Raw genomic sequence first — 23824 nt, forward strand, 5'->3', positions numbered from 1 at the left:
TTATTTATTTATTTTTGCCTGTGTTGGGTCTTCGTTTTTTTGCGAGGGCTTTCTCCAGTTGCGGCGAGCGGGGGGCCACTCTTCATCGCAGTGCGCGGGCCTCTCATTGTCGCAGCCTCTCCCGTTGCGGAGCACAGGCTCCAGACGCACAGGCTCAGTAGTTGTGGCTCACGGGCTTAGTTGCTCCGCGGCATGTGGGATCTTCCCAAACCAGGGCTCGAACCCGTGTCCCCTGCATTGGCAGGCAGATTCTCAACCACTACGCCACCAGGGAAGCCCCAGCTTTTACTTTTATTGATCTTTGCTATTGTTTTCTTTGTTTCTATTTATTTCTGCTCTGATCTTTATGATTTCCTTCCTTCTACTGACTTTGGGTTTTCTTCGTTCTTCTTTCTCTAGTTGTTTTAAGTGTAGGGTTAGATTGTTTATTTGATATTTTTCTTGTTTCTTGAGGTGACACTGTATTGCTATAAACTTCCCTCTTAGAACGGCTTTTGCTGCATCCCATAGATTTTGGGTCATTGTGTTTTCATTGTCATTTGTTTCTATGTATTTTTTAATTTCTTCTTTGATTTCTTCAGTGATGTCTTGGTTATTTAGCACTGCACTGTTCAGCCTCCATGTATTTGTGTTTTTTCCAGTTTTTTTCCTGTAATTCATTTCCAATCTCATAGCATTGTGGTCAGAAAAGATGCTTGATACAATTTCAATTTTCTTAAATTTTCTGAGGCTCGATTTCTGCCCCAAGATGTGATCTATCCTGGAGAATGTTCCATGTGCACTTGAGAAGAAAGTATATTCTGCCACTTTTGGGTGGAATATTCTATAAATATCAATTAGATCTATCTGGTCTTTTGTGCCATTTAAAGCTTATGTTTCCTTATTTATTTTCTGTCTGGATGATCTGTCCATTGGTGTAAGTGGGGTGTTAAAGTCCCCTACTATTATTGTGTTACTGTCGATTTCTCCTTTCATGGTTTTTAGCATTTGCCTTATGTATTGAGGTGCTCCTATGTTGGGTGTATAAACATTTATAATTGTTATATCTTCTTCTTGGATTGATCCCTTGATCATTATGTTGTGTCCTTCCTTGTCTCTTGTAACATTCTTCATTTGAAAGTCTATTTTATCTGATATGAGTATTGTTGCTCCAGCTTTCTTTTGATTTCCATCTGCATGGAATATCTTTTTCCATCCCCTCACTTTCAGTCTGTATGTGTCCCTAGGTCTGAAGTGGGTCTCTTGTAGACAGCATATATATGGGTCTTGTTTTTGAATCCATTCAGCCAGTCTGTGTCTTTTGGTTGGGGCATTTAATCCATTTACATTATCGATATGTATGTTCCTATTACCATTTTCTTAATTGTTTTGGGTTTGTTTTTGTGGGCCTTTTTCTTCTCTTGTGTTTCCCGCTTAGAGAAGTTTCTTTAGCATTTGTTATAGAGCTGGTTTGGTGGTGCTGAATTCTCTTAGCTTTTGCTTGTCTGAAAAGCTTTTGACTTCGGCATCGTATCTGAATGAGATCCTTGCTGGGTAGAGTAATCTTGGTTGTAGGTTTTTCTCTTTCATCACTTTAAGTATATCCTGCCACTCCCTTCTGGCTTGCAGAGTTTCTGCTGAAAAATCAGCTGATAACCTTATGGGGATTCCTTTGTATGTTATTTTTTGTTTTTCCCTGCTGCTTTTAATATTTTTTCTTTGAATTTAATTTTTGTTAGTTTGATTAATATGTGTCTTGGTGTGTTTTTCCTAGGGTTTATCCTGTATGGGACTCTCTGTGCTTCCTGGACTTGGGTGACTATTTCCTTTCCCATGTTAGGGAAGTTTTCAACTATAATCTCTTCAAATATTTTCTCATACCCTTTTCCTCTTCTTCTTCTAGGACCCCTATAATTTGAATGCTGGTGCTCTTAGTTTTGTCCCAGAGGTCTCTGAGATTGCCTTCAATTCTTTTCATTCTTTTTTCTTTATTCTGCTCCTCAGCAGCTATTTCCACCATTTTGTCTTTCAGCTCACTTATTCGTTCTTCTGCCTCAGTTATTCTGTTATTGATTCCTTCTAGTGTATTTTTAATTTCAGTTATTGTGTTGTTCATCTCTGTTTGCTCTTTAGTTCTTCTAGGTCTTTGTTAAATACTTCTTGTATTTTCTCAATCCATGCCTCCATTCTATTTCCAAGATTCTGGATCATCTTTACTCTCATTACCCTGAATTCTTTTTCAGGTAGATTGCCTATTTCCTCTTCATTTATTTGGTCTTGTAGGTTTTTGCCTTGCTCCTTCATTTGTGACATATTTTTTTGCCATCTCATTTTCCTTTTTTTTTTTTTAATGAGTGGGATTGTGTTCCTGTCTTACTGGTTGTTTGGCCTGAGGCTTCTAACACTAGGGTTTGTAGGCTATTGGGTAGTGCTGGGTCTTGGTGCTGAGATGAGGAGCTCCGTGAGACCTCACTCCAAAGAATATTCCCTGGGGTCTGAGGTTCTGTTAGTCCAGTGGTTCAGACTTGGAGCTCCCACCGCAGGAGCTTCGGCCCAACCCTGGGCTCATGAACCAAGATCCCGCAAGCTGCCTGGGGCAGCAGGAAAAGAAAGAAACGTACAACAATAACAAAGTAAAAAATAAAATTAGACCAGGAAACTAACAGATATGCTAGGAAGAATATAAAAATAAAAATATAGATGAATCAACAACCGGAAGGTACATTACTACCACAATAGTAAAAAAGAGGAGGAGGGAAAAGAAAAAAAATAAATAAAAATTTAAAAAACGGGGGGAAACGGCCTTGCCTGTGGAGGGTGGGGCCTAAGCAAGGGTGAGGTTTGGGTGGTGGGCGGGGCCAATGCTCAGGACCCACAGGGCTGGAAAACACCCTGGGGGCTGTGGGGTGTGGGGCTTAGGCTCAAGGAACAGAAGGGGCCCAGGCGTGCTCCCCACCCCTGGTCTCAGAGGGCAGGGGACCTCACCTGGGAGCCCAGCGGGCTTCCTGGACACCCAGTGGGCTTCCTGGACTCAAGTGGGCAGGGAAAATGTCCTCCGCTCCTCCGGGGTGGCCCCTCCCACCTGCCTCTCCTGATCTCCCCGGCCTCCCTCCTATGCCCCCAAGGACCCACACGGCCTAGAGGGGGCCTTGGAGGGCAGGGGATCGGCTTGGGAACTCAGAAGGCTCCCCAGCCTGAGTGGGCCAGGCGATCGCCCTCCACTCCTCTCCCGCTCTTCCCGGAGAGTCCCTCCTGCCTACCTCTCCTGATCTCCCTGGCCTCAGGCGCACTGATCCTGTCTGGCCTCCACTTCTCCTCCCCCTTCAGTCCCCCTACGTCCTACCGGTTCACTCTGGGGTTTCCTCCCGTCTCTTTGGGCATCAGAGTCCCCCACCAGTGGCCGGCAGGTGCCCTAGTTGTGGGGAGACGCTAACTCTGCATCTTCCCACACCGCCCTCTTGACTCCGCCTCCCCATGTTCTCATATACTTTCTAATTCTTTTATATATTTTTTGTAATTTCATTGTTACCATTAGGATAGGTAAGATTTGCATTCTTTTTCATTATTATATTGTTATTTTCCTTGTTGCTATATAGACTTCCTTATTGCAATTTTATTTATTTATTTATTTGGCAGGCAAAGAGTGAGTTTATTAGCATAGGAAACTTGTGAGAGATACAAGTGGGCAGGCAAGGCAGCGCAGCGGCCCCAAGAATAGAGTAGGCTACATTCTTATAATCCAAGAAAAAGTGGGGAGGGGAGAAGACCACCTCCTCCTCACTCTTGGGCAGCCGTCAAGACTTACATAATTAGTTCCTCCTTTAACCCTATACAGTCTAACCTGGACTGTCATGGCGCTACTTAAATCATATGTATATTAGCAAAAGGGTGGTAATGTATACTAAAATATGGTAATTCATCTCAGGTTTTGGTATACCTTACTGTAATTTTAAATGATGCCTTGCTATGCCATTTAAAATAATTTGCTGTAATTTTTAAAAATAAACTTATTTATTTATTTATTTATTATGTTTTCTTTTTGGTTGCACTGGGTCTTTGTTGCTGTGCACGGCTTTCTCTAGTTGCGGCGAGTAGGGGCTACTCTTCGTTGCGGTGCACGAGCTTGTCATTGCAGTGGCTTCTCTTATTGTGGAGCATGGGCTCTACGCATGCAGGCTTCAGTAGTTGTGGCTTGTGAGCTCTAGAGCGCAGGTTCAGTAGTTGTGGCACACAGGCTTAGCTGCTCTGCGGCATGTGGGATCTTCCCAGACAAAGACTCGAACCCGTGTCCCCTGAATTGGCAGGCAGATTCTTAACCATTGTGCCACCAGGGAAGCCCTAATTTGCTGTAATTTAACAGCCCCCCCATCATTGGACATTGATGGCTTCCATCTTGTGTATTAAAAGTAGCATCACCATTTTTTTTTTAACTGAAGTCTAGTTGATTTACAATATTGTGTTAGTTTCAGGTGTACAGCAAAGTGATTTGGTTACACATATATATATGTACATATCTATATTCTTTTTTTTCGATTCTTTTCCATTATAGCTTATTATAAGATATTGAATATAGTTCCCTGTGCTATACAGTAAATCTTTGTTTATTTTATATATGGTAGTGTGCAGCTGTTAATCCCATACTCCCAATTTACTCCTCTCCCCCTTCCCCCTCTGGTAACCATAAGTTTGTTTTCTATGTCTGTGAGTCTGTTTCTGTTTCATAAATACGCTCCTTCACACTGTTTTTTAGATTCCACATATAAGTGACATCATATGATATTTGTCTTTATCTGTCTGACTTATAAGTAGTATCGTTATTATTAATGAGGGGACTTTGGGTCATTTCTGAATGGTGTGGGGTAAAGCCCAGCACTGTCATGTATTTACCTGGTCACTTTGGTGTTCATGAAGCACTGCTGTAAGGTGTCGGCCAACCTCTGGTGCACCAAGGAGTAGCGAATAAATGCTCTTCCCTTTCCCAGAGATGTTCGGAGCTGGAAAATGTAGATAAAATAGAAATAAAGAGCTGTTAGCCTAACTCCAAATACAGGCCTCATGGATGGCTGACAAAAGCAGCAACAGGGCAGAAAATGTCACCCAATCCTACTCTACACATAACCTTCACTTATGTCTCTCAAAGAATACAAAACATTTGAGAATGTCACCCCACAGAGGGAGGCCTAAAGTGGGTGGACGTCTTGCAGGCCTCCGTCTGAGAACAATCTGTAGACTCCAGCAAACGTGTCAAGGAAGATACAGTCACTAGAGGCTCAAACATCTACTGTGGATTCTACTGGAATGTCTGTCATTCTTCCTCCCCTGCTCCATCAGAATCCTTGGGTTTACAGTCAGAGATGAAACGGTCTGACTTAATTTGGAATATTTAGAAAACAGGTTGGAGGTAAATGAAGGGCTTCTCATACCAGAAGTACGCTTGAAGAGGAAGAGATGGTCTCAGTTTAGCTAATGCCTGGGCTTGTTTTTGAAGTTTTGGGAGAAGAGATGCAGGCGAAGAGGCCTAAGGGGCTTGGCTGGAGCCCATGTGGAAGGTGGAAGAGAGAGGAGGGCAAAAGGCAGAGGAGTGTTAGGGGGACTTGTGATGGATGTATAACTGCCTCCTCTGTGTCCTCGTGGAACCATCACTAAAATCCACATATCTGTCAATGCTTTCCTGGTTGGATTTATTTTCAGCTATACCAACTCACTGCATTTAGTCAGAAGGTGCCCAGGGGGTGAGGGCAGGGGTGTTTCTAGGTGGCCCAGTTACACTGAAGTAATGAAAAATGGGTGTGGTTCTGTTTCAGGAAGTCTGAGGTGGACGGAGGGTCCAGGTGCAGGCCTGTCTTCAAAACCTCTCCCCACAGTGCCAAAACGTGGCTTCTAAAGAGGTTTCTGGAAGCATGTTGTGATGGTGGTGGGGTATGCTGGTCACAGACTCTGGCCCTAGTTGCCAGGATGGACCAAGGGCTATTAAGCTGTCCAAGGGTACAGCTATAGAAGACACTTGAGATCTGTAGGCAAATTAGGATTCATGCTCCCAATGTTTCAGCCCCAGAAGCTCAAGATAAGTAGGCAGGAACTCAAAACCTCTCAACCTACCACATGCACCTGTTCTGTCAGGTGCTGGCTCTGAGCAGGGTAAGCCAAGACCCATTCCCTCCTCACCTCTTCAAAGGTCAGAAATGTTTAACTTGGTGGTTGGGGGAAGGGACGGTAGTGGTTTGACCAAAAGATGGTCCTAATCCTCCATCCTATTAAGAAGCCAGCCATGGTGCTGGAATGAGACAGGAAACATGAGGTATGACCTCAAGTACCGGCACATTCATGATGCTGTAAACATCCTGGTACCCAGCACCTTTTAGCTCAGAGCTGTATGCCTTCTCATTGCTGACTCAAGGAAATGATACCACAATGTGAAGTAGTTTTAAAAAATAAGAAGGTGTGAAACCTCATAAGACATTTATGTAAGAGGCTGTAAGACATTTTTCTATGTGAGTTTTGTGGGTTTGGGGTATAGCCAGGAGGTCTGGAAATGAAGGTGGGCAGCAGCCTGACCTGGCTTTATAAAAACCACCATGGCACGTCTGCAGGGAGTGGATCAAGACAGGTGCCCAGGGGAGAATCTTGATGACATCCCCACGTCCAAATGCTTTTCCACTGATAAGTGAGGTGAGAACAAAGTGTTCAGTGGTGATAACCAGGAAACCCAGGCAGCCGAGAACAGCTGAGCAAGGCATCCTGAAGTGAAGTGTGTTGGTCATACAAATGCACACCCACACATAGGCCCTGCAGAATCTAAAAGGAACCCCACATAACAGCCCATGTCTGTAAGCTCCCAAGGGAAGGGCTTGTTTTTTTTTTTTTTTTAATTAATTAATTAATTAATTAATTTTTGGCTGTGATGGGTCTTCGTTGTTGTGCGCCGGCTTTCTCTAGTTGAGGAGAGCGGGAGCTACTCTTCTTTGTGGTGCGTGGGCTTCTCATTGTGGTGGCTTCTCTTGTTGCGGAGCATGGGCTCTAGGCATGTGGGCTTCAGTAGTTGTGGCGCACAGGCTCGGCTGCTCCACAGCATGCGGGATCTTCTCGGACCAGGGCTCGAACCCATGTCCGCTGCAGTGGCAGGTGGATCCTTAACCACTGTGCCACCAGGGATGTCCCAGGGCTTGTCCTTACTAATAAAATGGCCATTGTAACAGCATTTAGAACATTTAATTTTTTAAAGGCAAACAGTTGAGGCTACATTTTAAATCAGGCCTATTAACTGAATTGATTATATATGTAAAAGGAGCTATTTTAAAAGGTCTTTTTAGGGACTTCCCTGGTGGCACAGTGGTTAAGAATCCGCCTGCCAATGCAGGGGACACGGGTTCAAGCCCTGGTCTGGGAAGACTCCACATGCCGTGGAGCAAGTAAGCCCGTGCGCCACAACTACTGAGCCTGCGCTCTAGAGCCCGTGCGCCACAACTACTGAAGCCCGCACGCCTAGAGCTCGTGCTCCGCAACAAGAGAAGCCACCGCAATAAGAAGCCCACGCACTGCAACGAAGAGTAGTCCCCGCTCGCCGCAACTAGAGAAAGCCTGCGCACAGCAAAGAAGACCCAACAGAGCCAAAAATAAAATAAATAAATAAATAATTTTTTTTTTTTTTTTTTAAAAAGGTCTTTTTAAACATCCTTTGGGAAAGGGAACAGTAATAGTTCCCTTATACTGCAAATGAATATACTGCATAGCCTTGTTGGTTTTTTTTGTTTTTGAACTTTTTGAGATCATGGGTCCACTTTCATTATCTAATTTCTTAATTTTTGTTAGCATCTAATCAGAACTCATCGCACTATACCGAGAAGCAATACAACACTTAATCATGCACCTGAGTGTTCCACCAGGCAAGATCTCACAGGACCTATCTGTGCTACCCGGACATTAAACCAACTCCTCTGAGCCAGGATCTTTCCTCATTTTCTCAGCTGTCAGAAGGTACAGCTAGTGGAAAATGCCTAGCCCTCAGTGTCCACGTGTCTAACACCATCATTCTCTACAAGTAGAAACCCACCTGGCTCCAGCTGGCACGGCCAGGGAGTTCTTCCCAGAGCATCTGACCCTGTGGCCTTTGTGGAAGGCCGGCCAAGGAGCATGTCTGCCGACTTCAAAGGGACCTTAGACTTACTCATGAGATACTGGAAAGAAAGATGAAATATACAAACCCTTTAGGCCTCCTGCATCAAATCTAGGGGATTACTTGCTCCTTAATGTACAAAGTTCTTCACTCCCAGATGGAGTAGGCTGGTGTGTGTATGTGTGTGTGTGTGTGTGTGTGTGTGTGTGTGTGAGAGAGAGAGAGAGAGAGAGAGACAGAGAGACAGAGTATGCGTGTTGTTGTTGATCTGGAGTTTTGTAAAACAGCAAAGCCATGGCATTCTGCTCTTGAGGGGCTCAGAACTTAATGTGGGAAGCTGCTTAGTTGTCTCTCAAGATCCCACATCACTCTCTTCATTTCAAATCCAAGTTTCCTGGGCAAATCATAGGGAAAGTAGCCTAGCAAACTCTAAGAATTTCATCTAAGAAACCGATTCTTTTAAAAAAGGTAAAGGTGTCCTATGCTGTACACCTCTCAGGGGCACCATGAGCAGACCACAATGTGAGCAGCCCACCCTGTTAGGTTACGTTTGGGTTCGGGTCTAATACAGTCATGACTGAGCCATTCCTCGGCTTGGTAAACGCTCACATAGGTGGCTTCCCGGAGCTCTCAGTGGGCACTGCACATACCTGGACTGGATTTCTTTACTTCTTTCCTACACGTAAACCCTCACTTCCTCACTTGGCTGTTTGCAGCTAAGGTCTCTGCGAGAGAGGTTTAAGGCAGGCAAGGGAAAGGGGTGACGTCCTTGGTTGCTCTGCTTACCTCCGAAATAGACTTGACGAATCGGATCCCGTCATTGGCTCCTTTCACCTTGGCCAGGCAGGCACAGAAGTAATCCCAGTAGTCCTTCTTGTTGCCCAGGAGGGTGGCCTTCTCTTTCTGATCGAACTGGGCAGGGAAAGGAGAGTGAGGACGTCCAAACCCACTGCTGTTTATCCCACCATTTAAACGAAGAATAATAACAGCTTCTTAGTTGCCTGGCACTGGGCGAGGCCCTTTATTGGCATTATTTTTATTTACGGGTGAATGAGGGGGTTTTCGTCCTCAGTTTACAGGTGAGGAAACTGAGGCTAGGAGAGGTTAAGTAACTAGCTCAAGGTCATACTACTAGTGAGATTCAGGAATAATAGGCGCCCAAAGGGACCTCTGTGCACAGAGTTGGGTGGAAGACACCAACGGTGCTATTAAGACATGGTAAAGAAACGCAAATGAAAAGTTTTAAGGGCAACATGAAGAGTGTTGACGACGTCTTGATATAGGGAAATGTGTTAGTGACATTCTATCCGTTACTCAACTCAAGCTTCAATACTGTTTTAATATACATAGAATAAATCCAAATAAATGTCAGCCATGAGTCATTTCAAATCCAAAACCAAAATGCGCTAAGAAAAAAAAAAGCCCCATTAATACTTTCACAATGTAAAACAAGAGAACCAGTTGAAAAGGCATGTGACCAAAAAAGAGGGGATATATGTATACATACAGCTGATTCACTTTGCTGTACAGCAGAAACTGACACAACCTTGTAAAGCAACTATACTCTAATAAAAATTAAAAAAAAAAAAAAAAAAGGCATGTGAAAAGTGAGCCTCCAACACACTGAGACACCTCCTCCAGTGGGCTCTCATCCTATACACGTTGGTGGGAGATGACATTGCAAACTTATGGTGTTCTAAATGATAGAGGATATCTTCCTATAACGTAATGTTCTATAGCATTTTTTTTGATTATAAAAGATGTGCATACATCGTTAGGACAACTGGGTAAAAAAAAAAGAAAAGAAAAAATTATAATGCCTACACCATCACCCTAAGATAACTTCTGTTATCATATTGGTCCATTTCCTTCCTGCCTATTGTAGTTGCCTGTATTTTTCCACACCTGCAGAGTTCTCTAGATCTGTGCTTCTTGAACCAAGCAGATATAAGCATTACACTGTAAACATGTTAAAAGAAAACTTCCTGAGCTGACCTCAGAGATCCTGATTCAGCAGGTCAAGGTGGGAACCAAGAGTGCACTTCTAACCTGCTCCCAGGTGATGCCGATGCTGCTGGCCTATGGACCACACTTTGAGGAGCGAGGCTCTAGAACAGGGGCCTCTGGATAATCTTCAGAGGGTCCGCACACTCCTGGAAAATGTGTGATTGCGTGTGTATGCATATGTTTGGGGAGAGATTCCATAGCTTTCACCGGACTGCCAAAGGGTTATGTGACTCCCCCAAAGTTAAGATCCCTGCTATACAGAGAGACCTTGTGACCTGCATTAAGATGACCTACATCTCTGAAGAATGTTCTCGATTCCCAAAACCATCCTGAGGGGCAACATTCTGATTCCCCAGAGGATCACACTTGGAGGCTGGGGACGGCTGTGACCTTCAGTCTAACCAGGAGGCCTCAATGGCTGCACTGAGTTTTTGGAGCTGCATCCCGAATGTTGATGAAGAAGCCAAGAGGGAGACAAGAGACAATAGAGCAGAAATCAACACATGACAGGAGTCACTTACTTGAAGGAGATACTCAAGTTTATAAGAAAACTTATGCAAGCTGGTGCTGTCATCTGTGACGGGTTCCCCTGCTTCCTTAAATTCTCTGCTTAGTTCTGTCACAGCATCTTTAAGACAACAAACAGGAGCATGTAACCAGTTGGAGACTGGCCTCAGAGAGAGCAGCGGGATGGCCCTGGGGAGCAGCAGGAGGAAGTGGCCCACGATAGCAAAGCGCTGTGCACATGTGGAGTGCTACATAAACATCCATGGGCTGGAACTCCAAGTCAGAAGGCGCTAGGATGTCCTGAGAGCCCACAGGTACTTTACAACAGCTCACTGACTGGGCACATTTCTTGGTCATCCCTGTAGGCCCACCGTGTAGGCCTTATCATTTGCGAGTACTATTCCGTCAAAAATGTCTGCTGTGTGGATAAAGCATACAGCAGTCCCCTAATACTGACTTCCTGAGAGCTTTATCCTCTATTCCAGCCATGTTTCTTGTTCTTCACTATAACCCCACTGCTCGGTACAGGTTAAGTCCAGGTTTCCAGCGGACCCAGAATATGCAAACAGAGGTCATGATGACAATGCCAAGAATGACATTGACATGACATGACCACCTGCTTCTGCTAACTGAGTACTGGTTAGGCACCAGGCCTCTGCATGTCTTTCTCATTCAATAGAGCATTGTGAGGAAGGAATTGCTTTATTTCAACAAATCTAAGATGCAACTGATTTTAAGATGATCCCAATTTCAGAGCTGTTAAAATGTGAAAAAAAAGTAAGTGCACGGTAGAATTGACGAAGGCTGGCATTATCATCCCCACTTTACAGATGAGGAACTCACGGAGAGGTCAGAGCCAAAGATCACAGGTGGCAAACAGCAGAGCTGAAATGAGAACCCTGGTTTTCTCAAGGGCTCTCTGACCCCAGAGCTCACCTCTTAACTTCTAGGACGATTTACCTCCCAGTGTTGAAAAAGAGGAAAAACCCCTTTGACTCTCACTCACAGCCCTGCCGTGGGACAGAGGGACTGTCAGAAGTTGGGTTTGATTTAGACACTGAGAAAAATGTCCCCAGCCGAGATGGTTGGGACATGCTGCACAAAGCTATCTCCTCTGACAATTCTTGAAAGAAAAGGAACCCCTAGCCACTGCTCTCAAACACCATGGTTAGAAAGCAGACCTGCCAGGACTGAAGCTGAGCCTGAGCTGCTAAAAAAGTTAATCAACACTGAGCCCTCAGGCAAAGGTCAGCAAATGGCAAAGACATGTTCTTGGGACTGAGTCTCACAACAAGTGATAGTGGTCTGGTGTGCCCTACTAGAAGTGTCTGCTGTGGCAGCACTGAGAGCCAGCAGCCAGGGACCAGGAAAGACACACAGCCTTCCTCCCCCACCCTCAGGCTGGAGTAAAGCTCATAACCTGACCTGGGAACTCCTGAAATTTTGAAAGAAGGAGCCTTGGACGTGCAATATAAAATTTCCAGCTCTAATCTCTGATAATTACCAACAGATGAAAAGAAAGGGTCTTGAGAAAGTGTGGTGCCTTTTAAAAATTCCCACCAAAGTGCTCTGAGGCCTGGGTATAGGACATTGAGATGGCCTTGGGATGTGGGGCATGACAGACGAGGATAGCACATGGGGTGGGAAAGGGCAACTGAACAAATTCTGATGCCTGTCTTCCTCCCTGGATCAGGAGCTCTGCCATGGGCTCCTCCCTTCCTCTTCCTTCCCTCCAATAACGACCTCTGGGTCCCAGAGTCATCCTTGAGATCCAGAGACTAAAACAGAGAGAAGATGGCTTACTTTGTGGAGAAACCTCTGAAGACCAGGGGCAATCTCAGATTTGCAGGGACTGTCATTTTACTTTCTGTGTGTATGTGTGTGCATGTGTGTGTGTGTATATAGATTTAAAAAGAAAAAAGCCATCTCCCACATTTTAGCTGGACGTAGACTGGTGTGGTTAAGAGCACAGACCCTGGCACCAGGTGAGTGTGCAAACCCAGGCTCTGCCTGACTGGATGTGTGACTGTAGGCAAGTCACTTAACCTCTCTGTGCCTGTTTCCACATCTGCAAAATGGGAATAATAATGGTCCCTGCCTCATAGGACCAAACGTGAGGACTCAATGAGCTATTATCTGTGAGACTCGTGCCTGGCACACATGAAATGCCATGAAGGCCCAAAATACTACATAAACAGGAGATAAGCCTGAGAAAGTGATTTTTATCTCATCGATATTTGCCTTCACAGTGAAGACTGTTGTGGCCTCCACTGGCCTGGGTATGAGCGACTGCAGCTGGTTGTCACCATGTCTGAGCAGTTAGGAACCTGCGCCTTGAGTCTGTCAGGAGAGTGTCACTGGGGTCCCCATGACATGGAGGAAGGAGTCAGCTTCAGACTGTGTTGTAGCAAATGTGCTGTGCTCCAGAGAGGCTTACAAGCCCTGGTGATCCATGAGGGACAGAAAACTTGCCAAAATTCTCCCCTTGGGACGTCACCTGAAAGGGTGAACTTGGGCCCTGGACTCCACAGCCAGTACAGAACACAGCGCGTTCCTCCCGAGCCTGCTCTCTGCACGCGCACCCCCGCCTGCCTTGCCTTTGCCCAGTGAGCCGAGGCCCACAAGTCTCTCTCATTGGGCAACGTTGAGCTCAGGGAAGTCTGGGAGGCAGCAGGCCCAGAACTGGAGTGAGTTCCACCCGGGACCAGGTGGAAGAGCAAAACAAGAAAGATGGGTGTCTCGTCTTCCTGCTTAGAAGGAGGGAGAATATCTCTGCAAATGAGCCAATTCCACCATCTCCCAGAGGCTCACAATTCAAAGACTTAACAGGTGGTTTGAAAACACAAACACACAAACACACACACACACACACACACACACAGAGAAATCAGACCCACACCCAGAAAGGGGTATTTGATTTTGTTTACAAAGTGCCTTTACAGTGCCTGAGAGGAGGGCCAGGCAAGGTCTCCCAGCCTTAACAGGGCGGACATCTGAGCCCCAAATATTTCAATATGATGTGTCCCGAGGGCTCCGATTACTCTCGGCGTAAACACAGATCACAGGGCTACTTTCAGCTGGCGACAGCAAGAGCACCGTCACAGCTCTCCCAACACCAAGCCCGGTGTGTGCCCTTCAGCCAAGCCGTACCTTGCAAATCACGGATGATTCTCTGCAGCTGGCTCTCCACGCTGGTGGACGCCATGGTAACCGTGACCGTCAGGGGCCGCCTTTCCTGGCTGTGGGCCTCCTGCCTGGGGCCGCTCAGCAGCGGTCAGACTCCGCGGTGGCACCTGCACAGGAAGGAGGCCGTGGAGGAGGCGGTCACGGACACAATTTAAAGACAGTAGTAGAGGCACGCTGCTCCGGGCACAAAGTCGCCCCGTCTGGGCATCTTCCCTCAATGGGAAGGGCTTGACCTTTCTGTGTGGGCCTTGCTCTGTGGGCATTCTCTGATACACTTATATTCAGACACAGTGACCTGGTTGGGAGCTTCAAAAGAAACAAGATCAACTAAATAACATGACCTATTCTTTCTGAGCTCCCCTCCTAGTCTGCCCTTAGACAGGCCTGCCGCACTTTCCACGTTTAAAAACGCTTTCCAGTGGCTCCCCCCATCCCCCTACACCAAGGCCAGAACTAGTCCAACCCCGCTCACTGACCTGCTAAGCCTAAAGTGCCACCACACCAGATCTGCCGGCTCCCCCAGGCCGGGCCCTACCCCCTCCCCAGGCAGCGGTGGAGGCGTGAGGCTGAGGACACATACCCTCAGGGCTTGCGGACCAAGGAGAGCCTGGCTTGCCTCTCAGGGAGGTCTGCAGCCTCCAGCCGCCAGAGTCCGGCTCAGCTTGGGAGGGCAGACACCAGGGGCCGTCAGGGGCCTGCGCAGCCCTCAGGACCAGTCAAGGGCCGTCTCTATTTTAAGCTCGGTTACAGTCCTCTCACGGCTGGTGAGTCCCGAGTTACCAGCGCTACTTGGGCAGCTGCTGAAGTGATTTAAGGACGCAGTGGTGGCTGGAGACCAACAAAGAGGAGGAGATACGAGCAGCATCGGAAGGAGGTCTGGACGTGCACTTGGACACCACCGTATCCTCCTTTCAGAACCTCTAACCCTTTCCTTAGATGTCCGATGCAAAGGCATAACATTTGCTGGCAAAAGCACTTGGCAAGACTAGAGGTGGCCATAGTAGCCACCCCTAGACGAGGGCCTGCTGTGCACCGGGCCTGCTACGTGCTTTACACACTAACTCATTTTAATTCTCAGCAGCGCCCTGGGAGATAGATAACATACAAGGGAGAAACTGGCATACAGAGAAGCCGTGTAACTTGTCTAAGGCCCTGGGCCAGTAGGGAGGGGAATCGTGATGTGAACTCTGGTCAGTCTGAATTCAACCCCTTTGGCTCTACAACGGAGCCACTGTCACTACAGCAAATGTTAACCACTTCCACTGGCTCCTAGGAACTGCCCTGAACTCCAGTGCCTCTCAAATGTGCCACCACCTTGAGCGTTTCAAACATGAACTGGTCCTCACTCTCCCACCACGCTCTTCGCCTTACTGCTCCAGGAGACAAGGCAAGAAGATCCAGGAGGACAAATGGTCGCCAACCTCAAGTTCCTCCAAATATTTACACAAGCATTCAGGTCAGCCTGAGGCCTGGGGAGGGCCTGTCGTGGTGCAGATATGCCTAGGCCTGTTTTTAACCCACAAGCCAGTGCAGCTGTGACTCAGTGAAAACAAGGCCCAAAGAGGGCTTCTCCAGCCTAGGAAGAACTAGACAGGTACATACCTGTACCACACTCCCAGTAATTCGTGACACGGAGCCCCAGAGAGTCAGGGCATCCACAAAGACTCCGCCAAAGTCCCTAGCAAGTGCTGGCACCCTGCCATCACAGACACCAAACCGAGGGTGGGTGTGATTCACCAGAAGCCAGCCTGCCCATCCCTGGGCGGCCCTGTAGGTCACCTGCTGAACACAGAGCCTGAGCAGGGACCAGCCAGGGCCCTAGAGAGCAGGAGCCCAGGATGGGCCAGACTTCTGCAGGGGCTCTGCTGCCTGGGCGGACACTTGGCTCCTCCCCCAGCGAGGAGGAGAGGATCAAGGATCATCACTGTCAGTGCGCAGCTGCCCTGGCACTACACTGTCAAGTGCAGCCTGGGGTTACTGGGGCAACCAGGCACCATCCAGCCCTGGAGGAGCTCGACTGTGCGCCAAGAAGACAGACAGAAAAGCATCCAGATATGCGGATATGGCAGAAGAGGTCCATGCAGAGACATGAATAAAAAGTTATGGGTACTCAGCAAGGAGAGGGAATGAACCAGGGATACACACAACAAATGATGTTTGCCGAGTGAAAGAAGCCAGACTGAAAAGCTACCTACTTTATGATTCCATCTGCATGCTGTTCTTACAAAGGCAAAACACTGGGGAGAAATCAGATCCGTGGGTGCCAGGAGCTGAGGGGGAAGGGAGGGTTGGACTACAAGAGAGCATGCAGAAATTTTGGCGGGCAACTCTATTCTGTGTCGTGATTATGGTGGTGGTTACATGACTGTATATATTTGACGAACATATATTTGTCAAAACTCACATACTGTACATCTTATCTCAACAAACCAAAGAGCAGCATCGGTATGAGTTTAGCAAGATGCAATGGGACCTGAGGAAGGGAACTTTCATTCTGCTGGGGGAAGGGAGAGGATGGTGGACACTCTCAGTAATGGCAACTGAGTTGGGTGATGAATAGGAGGTCATCGAAGAGACCTGAGGAGGAAAGGGCGCCAGGGTGGAGGGCACGGCAGGTGTAGAGGCTGTTTCTCTACCTGCACTCCCCTTATTTGACTATGGTCAACAGAGAGCTTTGTACCTTCGGGAAGAAATAATCTTGAAGGAAGATGACCTAAACCCCGTGAGTTCACTGGGTCTCTGTGTATACTTACTTAAAACTAGGCTGAGACCCGCAAATGACAGAGAGGGCGGAGCCTGGAAAGGAAGCATTAATGACAACAGATTCTTAGTTATGTCATCCAGGCTCTGGCTGGGACAATGCATGAACTATACGACCAGCTGGATTTCCTAGAAACCAGCCCTCTTTGGAGCCTGGCACAAGGGCAACAGCGTCTGTAAACCAAACTGGCATCTTGGAATGACGAGCCTGAACAGACAGAAACATGCTCCTTCAAGACTTCTTGGCACTTTGGTGAAGCCGCAAGTGTCAGCCCGAGCCCAGGAGGCCTTCTCCGCCTGAGCCTCGGAGTGCCTCCCTCCGCTGAGGCCAAGTTCCCAGGTCACGGGGTGAGCTGTGCCCAACCACTGGTTACACAAGTTGATTTTCCAAAGAGCCTCTGCCTCACCACCAAGATAATGAGCCCTGAGAAACCGCTGCTGGGCCTGTAGGTCACAGTGACTACACAGTGACCCACCATGGCTGTGGGTCACCACCTCACAGGGTTTCAGGAAGCAAATGGTCACCACAGGAATGCTATTTTCATGGACTTTAAAGAATGACTCTTCGCATTCTGGCCTCCCTTTTCCTGGGCCTGAGGTTATTATTAAACTTCAAAAGACACAGAATGGGGCACAGTCTCTCTCCACCCCTTGGTCAACTTCCTTGTGTCTCTAGATAAGCTTGCCCTTTGGTTTAGGGATGAGATATTTTTTACTCACAACACTTCTGACACCAAACGTGTGGCTTTTTTCCCCACACCGATATCCAGCTGACACCAATGGGTGTCCTGCAATTCAATTCAATTCTTTTTCTTTTTGGCCATGCCACAGGGCTTGCGGGATCTTAGTTCCCCGACCAGGGATTGAACCCGTGCCCTCGGCAGTGAAAGCGCGGAGCCCTAACCATTGGACCACCAGGGAAGTCCCTCAATTCAATTCTAACTCTAACTACCTGAAGTCAGTGCAGACCGCACAGGTTAAAGGCTCAGTCCACAAGACTGCCCCGGCTTCAGACACCAGTCACAGGTCCCAGTACCTGTCACTACCTGTACTTCTGACCAACCAGCTATAAACTGGGGTTCCCACAATCCCCATCTCAGGTTCTATAATTTGCTAGAACAGCTCACAAAACTTGGGGTAACATTTTACTATAACCGGTTTATTTTAAAGGACACAACTCAGCAACAGTGAAATGGAAGAGATGCAAAGATAAGGGGGGTGGGGTGGGAGCTTCCATACCCTCAGGGCTCTGCGCCCTCCAGCACTTCAGTGTGTTCATCAGCACAGTATTTCTCAGAATCCTGTCATTTGAGGTTTTTAAGGAGGTTTCATTACACAGGCATGACGGATTAAATCACTGGCCACTGGCCATTTACTCCACCTTCAGCCCCTCTCCACTCCCCAGAGGGGTCTAAGGGTGGGGCTGAAAGTCCTCTGGCAACCAGCCCTCAGGCAGAAGCTATCTATCCAGGGGCCCATGAAGAGTCATCTTATTAGCATATGGTTATGCTTATGGTTGAAAGGGTTTTGCTATGAATAACAAAAGACACTCCTATTACTCAGGAAATTCCAAGAGTTTTGGAAGCTCTGTGCCAGGAACCAGGGAAAGAGACCAAATATATATTTCCTATTATATTACAGGAATCACAGACTTCTGGCATGAACCAGTACGATCCTGACCTCTACAGCCCATTGGCAAACTGCTCTCCTAACTCACGAGACACTCAGAGATTGCTTCTATCCACACCGCCATGGGCTCCAGGACTCCAGCGCCTTGCAAGGCCCCCAACGTGCAAATCACCTCCATCAACCCAGGGTCCTTGTTGCATGACATTGTGAACCCCTCCATCACTGTCTCTGGCAAGCTCTTTCAAATACCAGAGAACTTCATTTTATAAAATTTTGGGGAACACTGGATTCTCTTGTCAACAACTCAAAATGATGTTTAAGCTTATCCAGAATGTCTGAAAACATCCAATCTTCTGGTAAAGAGGAAAAGGGACTAAACGCATTTTTAAAAATTCTTATTTATTACCTGGTACTGTTGCCTGGGTTCCTCGTCACAGCCTATGTATTAGTTTAGAGGTAAAGGATCTTCCCTGACCTCCAAATTCCTCCCATACCTGCCTAGATGCCCTAAATGCCTTAAACAACGGAGACAGCAGTTCAGTCCCAAATTAAGATACAAAGACACTGACTCATGTAAACTTCTTTACACTATGGTACAAATGACTAATACTCATGATGTTGCCCCCAAACTGGCTGTGGCAGGAGAAACACAGTGCCAGCTGAAATTGGCACTTGCCATCTGCCTCTACAAGGATTAAGCCACTGCAGTCATTGACCTTCAAGACATCCTGAAAGGAGTTCAGGGTGGAGATCAGGAATGAAGCACTCTGTGCTCTGGGAAAAACTGGCAGAATAGGCCTTCAGACAGTTCGATATTTTCAGGAGAAGATTTTACGAGCCTAAATTCTTCCATCTTCTCATATACAGAAAAGCACTAAAATCATTAACAGTGACATCTGCTCCTTGTGACTAGCGGCAAGCCTTGCCAAAATGTGTGCTTGACTGCACGTACCCTCCTTCACTAAAATCATATATGATACTGACGTTCCCCCCCTTAATAAAACTTAACTCATGACTCTCATGTTGTGCATTTTTTTTCAGTTGACGATAGCATTGGAGTAGCCACATAAGGAAAGAAGGCTCAGAATGGGAGGAGGAAGTCTGGGGCATAGAAGACAACCCTGCCCTGCCTGCCAAATTTGTCATAATTGCTCCCAACACAATAGCTAAGACGTGACCCAGAGAGGGCACCATACAGTTGGCTCCTCCCCGACTCCCGAACAAGGTGGGGCATACAAGTTGTCAATTCCACCCTGACTGGGAAAGAATGTTAACAAGGACAGTTCAGACCAGTCAAAAGCAGAAAGCCTTTCCGAAGAGTCCATTGCCTTGGCCTGGTTCAGCACACCCAACAACATCTATCTAGTTACCACCTATGGAAAGGGGGCACTTGGCTGGTACCTGCAGCTTTGAAGGCCTGGAGGTCCTGGGGCTCAGTGCTAAAACGGCCAGTGGTCAGGCAGACTGCCCTCACCAGGGCTTCTAGATGGTGCCTAGGAGAGTGCTCAAGAGTTTGTCAGAGGCCAGCTCAGAGGTCAACATTTCAGCACACGTGAACAAAGGCTCATTAGGAGACAATTATAATTAAAGACCTATAATTAAAGGGCTGACCAACTGCAGGCCTGGGTCATCTCGCCCAAACACTCCTTGCTTGTCATCTTCTCTTTCTTAAAGGGAATGAAGACTTGAGACTTTGCCATCACTTCTTGAACCTTCTCTTGGCCCCCTCCCTCCCACCAACAATTCCAGGTCTCTTGGTCACTCCCCCTGGAACATACACAAAACTGGCCCTGATTCCAGTCTGCTGACCCAGTAGAGCAGGGTCAAGAGGAACTTGTGGTTGTGAGGTGTTGCTTCTGGGCTTGGAGAAAGCTATCTTTTTTAGGAAGGTGGGCAGTTGCTCAGGAAGGAGCCATATATCCATATTTGGGGGTGCAGGGCGGAGGTCTTGCCACTGGAAAGCCCAGAGAAAACATCCAGGAAGCAATGGGCAAGGAAAGTGTCTTCTCTTCTCTCAATCACAGCTGAGTCCTGCTAAGCTGGACCCTATTCAGAATGCAGAATCAGACTCATCTTGTGAAATTTCCATTCCCTATCATGTAACAAATAATGCGATAAAGATTATGCCATGATTGGGGGAGACCCATCGTACATTTAGTTCAAAGTATTTTGAGGCAATTTTAACATATCTGTCCTGGGGAAGTTATTTGACCTCTTCCTACTGTGTGTGTGTGTGTGTGTGTGTGTGTGTGTGTGTGTGCGCATGTGTGCGTGTGTGTGTGTTTTCAGATACAGTGTAGAGAGGTTACCCTTTACCTTCCTCCATGGAGGAGGTGCGCAAGGAGAAGAACAGACATTCTCGGTGGTTAACTTTGGCTGAGGCTTCTAAGCCCCGCTGCTGACCCAGGCTGTAGATGCCCTGGAAAAAGTACCTGGGGCTACAGTTTCTTCCAGCTCCACATTAAGCCACCACCTCTGGTTCAGTTGCCAGCCCACCCTGGACCTCTTACAGGGATTCTACTCTCGGCCTAGCCCTCTGCAGACTAATGGCTTGCTTGGAATGCTTTTTCCCTTCAGGTTTTTCTTCTGGACTCCAAGGGCTCCCCTAACTCGGTTTTCAGGTAACTCGGTACCCCAGGCTCCTGAGATGGTTAGCCAGACCTGCCCTTGGGCTCTGAAACTAGCCACACTGCCACAGGACTACACCCAGACCACAGACTCTCCTTAAGTCTGTCCTCGGAAACACACTGACACGCACATCTTCATCCCTGCAAAGAGGATCTGACCCCAACTAGAAACAGGCACCTGATTTCTTTCAAATGCCACAGAGAACAGGAAGGACCACTGGCGGCCACTAAAACCACCAGGCTGACTGGCTCCAAAGTGAGGAAGAGGGAGAAACACCTCCTGCCCAAATCAGCACAGTTCTGTCATCCTCATCTTCTAAAAGCCAGGAGCCCATGCACTCTGAGGCCGAAGCTCTTATGGGGGCAGTATAGTAACACATCTAAAAACAGCATGATAAACAGAGACCCACGGAAGCAGTTCAAAACCCACCCTACTGATTGATTTAGCTGTTCAAACAGAGGCTATTAAACCAATCAAGAGCTTAAAAAAAATCTGGCATTGAGATCACAAATAGGAAATATTGTTTATCTTTTGAGCAACACAATGACATCCATCCACTAGGTGAAGAGATGTTCACAAGGCCAAACCCGAATCATCTCTGCTCACAGGCGGCCTCTGGTTAATGAATCTTACCTGCTCTGCTGCCTGGGCTGGCTCCAGTGAATGTGGCTCCAGACTTTTGAGTTCCTATCAGTGATTTTCACCATGACACCACAGCTACACAATATGCTTCCTCTGCCTCAGGTTTAAAGACACTCTGGTTCTGAGTCACCAAAGCTGTCCTTGCAATCACCAGAAAATGCAGGTTACCCATTAGCCAAGCCTCTCCCCTAAAGGGAAGAGGGGGACTGCCATTCTTGAGTGCCTATTGTATGTTCCAGAGGCAGCAGCCCACAGCCTCAGTGACCAACATGGGACAAAGTTACCAACTGCTCTGATCTTGTGCTGTTTTGGGTGGTTCCTCTTGTCACAAACATCTGTGGGGGCCATCCCATCCCAGAAGGACCAGGTTAAAAGCGTGGCTCCTGAACCCATGCTGGTGTCCCAAAAACCAGCCTCAAGGAGCAAAGACCATCCAAAGAGCAGCTAGAGGATCGATTCTAAAGCAACACAAAAATAACTGGAGTAAAATATTAACTGTAGAATCTAACAGGTGGGTATATGTTCACTATACAATTCTTTCAATGATTCTGTATGTTTGTTTTCCCAAATTAAAAACTAAATGAAGCATTACGCAAAGAACACTTTTAACAGAAACAGAAAATCTTTTTCCTAAAGCCTTTTCACATTCTTTTCATCAAAGAAGGCCACGTCCCATCACTGAGACAATTAACTCTGATTTCCAGGGTGATTAATAATAATGGCTCATAACTGGTACAGGGCATTCAATAATTTGTGAACAGTAGCTCTCATGGGAGGGAGGGTCAAGTGGAACCTACTCAACATGGGCCCACTTCAGAGGGTGGGAGCCACTGAAAGCAGAACCTCAGCGTGACAGCTCTTCCCCGGCTACAATACCCAGCAGCCCGCATTAGGCAGATGGCAGGGGAGTTAAGCTGGCTACAGAGCACCACAAGGCTGGAAGTGGCAGGAGAGCAATGAGCAGATTAACGCCTGATCCTCTGCCCTCAAAGAGCCCCTGACCCATTTCTCTGTTGGGAAAGGAAACTGCTGTGGTAAGACAGGCAGAGGGGCAGAGAGGCTGTGGCCAACACCGGTAGTTTCAAAGAGTGCTCTATTTTGTTCTGGAGGTGGGTAGCGGATGGAACTGTGAAGAGTGACAAGGGGCATCAGATGACACAAGTGCACTATCTGGGAGCCACGTGGTTAAGGTGTCAACCACACATGCTTTTCTTAGGAAAAGTAAAATTCAGCCCTCCCCTTACACCCTCCAGCCTAGCTTCTTCATATCACGGACTCTAGCCGAAGTCCGGTGCAGCCACACCACAATCCAAAAATCCACAGGTGTTTCAGGAACAATCACCTGGGGGCTATCTCGAAACCCTGCACCAGAGCACAAGAGGATGTGCTCAGTGGTTAAAGAGAATGGGCCATGGCCTGGGGACGGCCCAGGATGAACAAACCGTCCCCTTACGAGAAGGGAGAGACCCGGGCAAAGTTAGGTCTTGGAGTTTTGCAAAGTTAAGGTCTGGGCTGTCCCGGCCCAGCTGAGCCAGGAAGTACGCCTCTTCAGGTCATCGGCTTTTTGGACAATGCAAGCAGAAACTCGGGGGCCTGTCCCTCCTGTGCTTAAAGACTCCAAGACTTGTTCTGAGACCACACATGTGGGCTCCTTGGCCGTCGGGTGTCTTGGAACTGGTGTTTGGGCGGAGGTGGGGGGGGGGGGGGGAGGGGGACTGTCTGTCTTTCTAACTGATTACCAGAGGCAGCCTGGGTTCCAGCGTCAGATTCACCGGCCCTAGGTGCTTCCTAGGCCCGCTGGGCAAGGGCAAGGGCATGGGCAAGGGCTCCGGCGGAGTCTGTGGGAGACCCGGCATAAGGGCGGAGGCGGTCAGGGCAACAGGTGACAAGCCGCGCCTGGAGGGAAGTTCTCCGCTCCAGAGGCGACAGCAACTAGAGGTGCCCCGTGAGTCCGGCCGGCCACCCGCAGCACTTACGCGCTCGTGGGTCCCCGGTGGGACAGAACCGAAACTTTCTGCGGCCAAGCGGAAGAGTACGACAGCGCGGCGTAGGCGGCCATGATACGCAGACCCCGCCACAGGCTGGCGCAGACTACAACTTCCAGCATGCTACACAGGGCCTCTGTCTACAACTCCCATCGGACCCCACGGACAGCCGAGTGCGGACTACAACTCCCGGCATGCTCCGCAGAGCTGATGCTCAAAACTGCCAGGGGTTCCAAGGGGTCGGCCGGCTTTAAATTAACCCTTGCAATCCCTGGGAGCATGTGTGTCCACAAATCGTATGTCTGGGATCCTGAAAGCAGTGCTGTACACGTGTGGCTTTTGAGAACTTGAAACGTGACTAGTTTGAGTTGAATTGTACATGTGCTGT

The 23824-nt window shown here is 47.7% G+C and overlaps 1 protein-coding gene across 4 annotated transcripts in view; it reads right to left on the reverse strand.

Annotated features, from left to right (window-relative positions):
- FYCO1 (FYVE and coiled-coil domain autophagy adaptor 1) overlaps nt 1-23527 on the reverse strand; it is an 86376-nt gene extending 62849 nt beyond the window's left edge. For 3 of the 4 annotated variants that reach the window (XM_059939423.1, XM_059939425.1, XM_059939426.1), the window contains exons 1-5: nt 23428-23527; nt 13757-13899; nt 10621-10727; nt 8879-9004; nt 4867-4973 (exon numbers count right to left, since the gene is read on the reverse strand). In XM_059939423.1, the coding sequence (XP_059795406.1) occupies nt 4867-4973; nt 8879-9004; nt 10621-10727; nt 13757-13811 (395 nt within the window). In that variant the 5' untranslated portion in view covers nt 13812-13899; nt 23428-23527. Of the gene's footprint in view, nt 1-4866; nt 4974-8878; nt 9005-10620; nt 10728-13756; nt 13900-14372; nt 14531-23427 lie in introns of those variants that run through there. The other variant, XM_059939424.1, reaches the window with a different exon arrangement.
- Between the last annotated feature and the right edge of the window lie 297 nt (nt 23528-23824).

This window comes from Balaenoptera ricei, chromosome 11, assembly GCF_028023285.1.
Source record: "Balaenoptera ricei isolate mBalRic1 chromosome 11, mBalRic1.hap2, whole genome shotgun sequence".
Classification (NCBI taxonomy): Eukaryota; Metazoa; Chordata; class Mammalia; order Artiodactyla; family Balaenopteridae; genus Balaenoptera; species Balaenoptera ricei.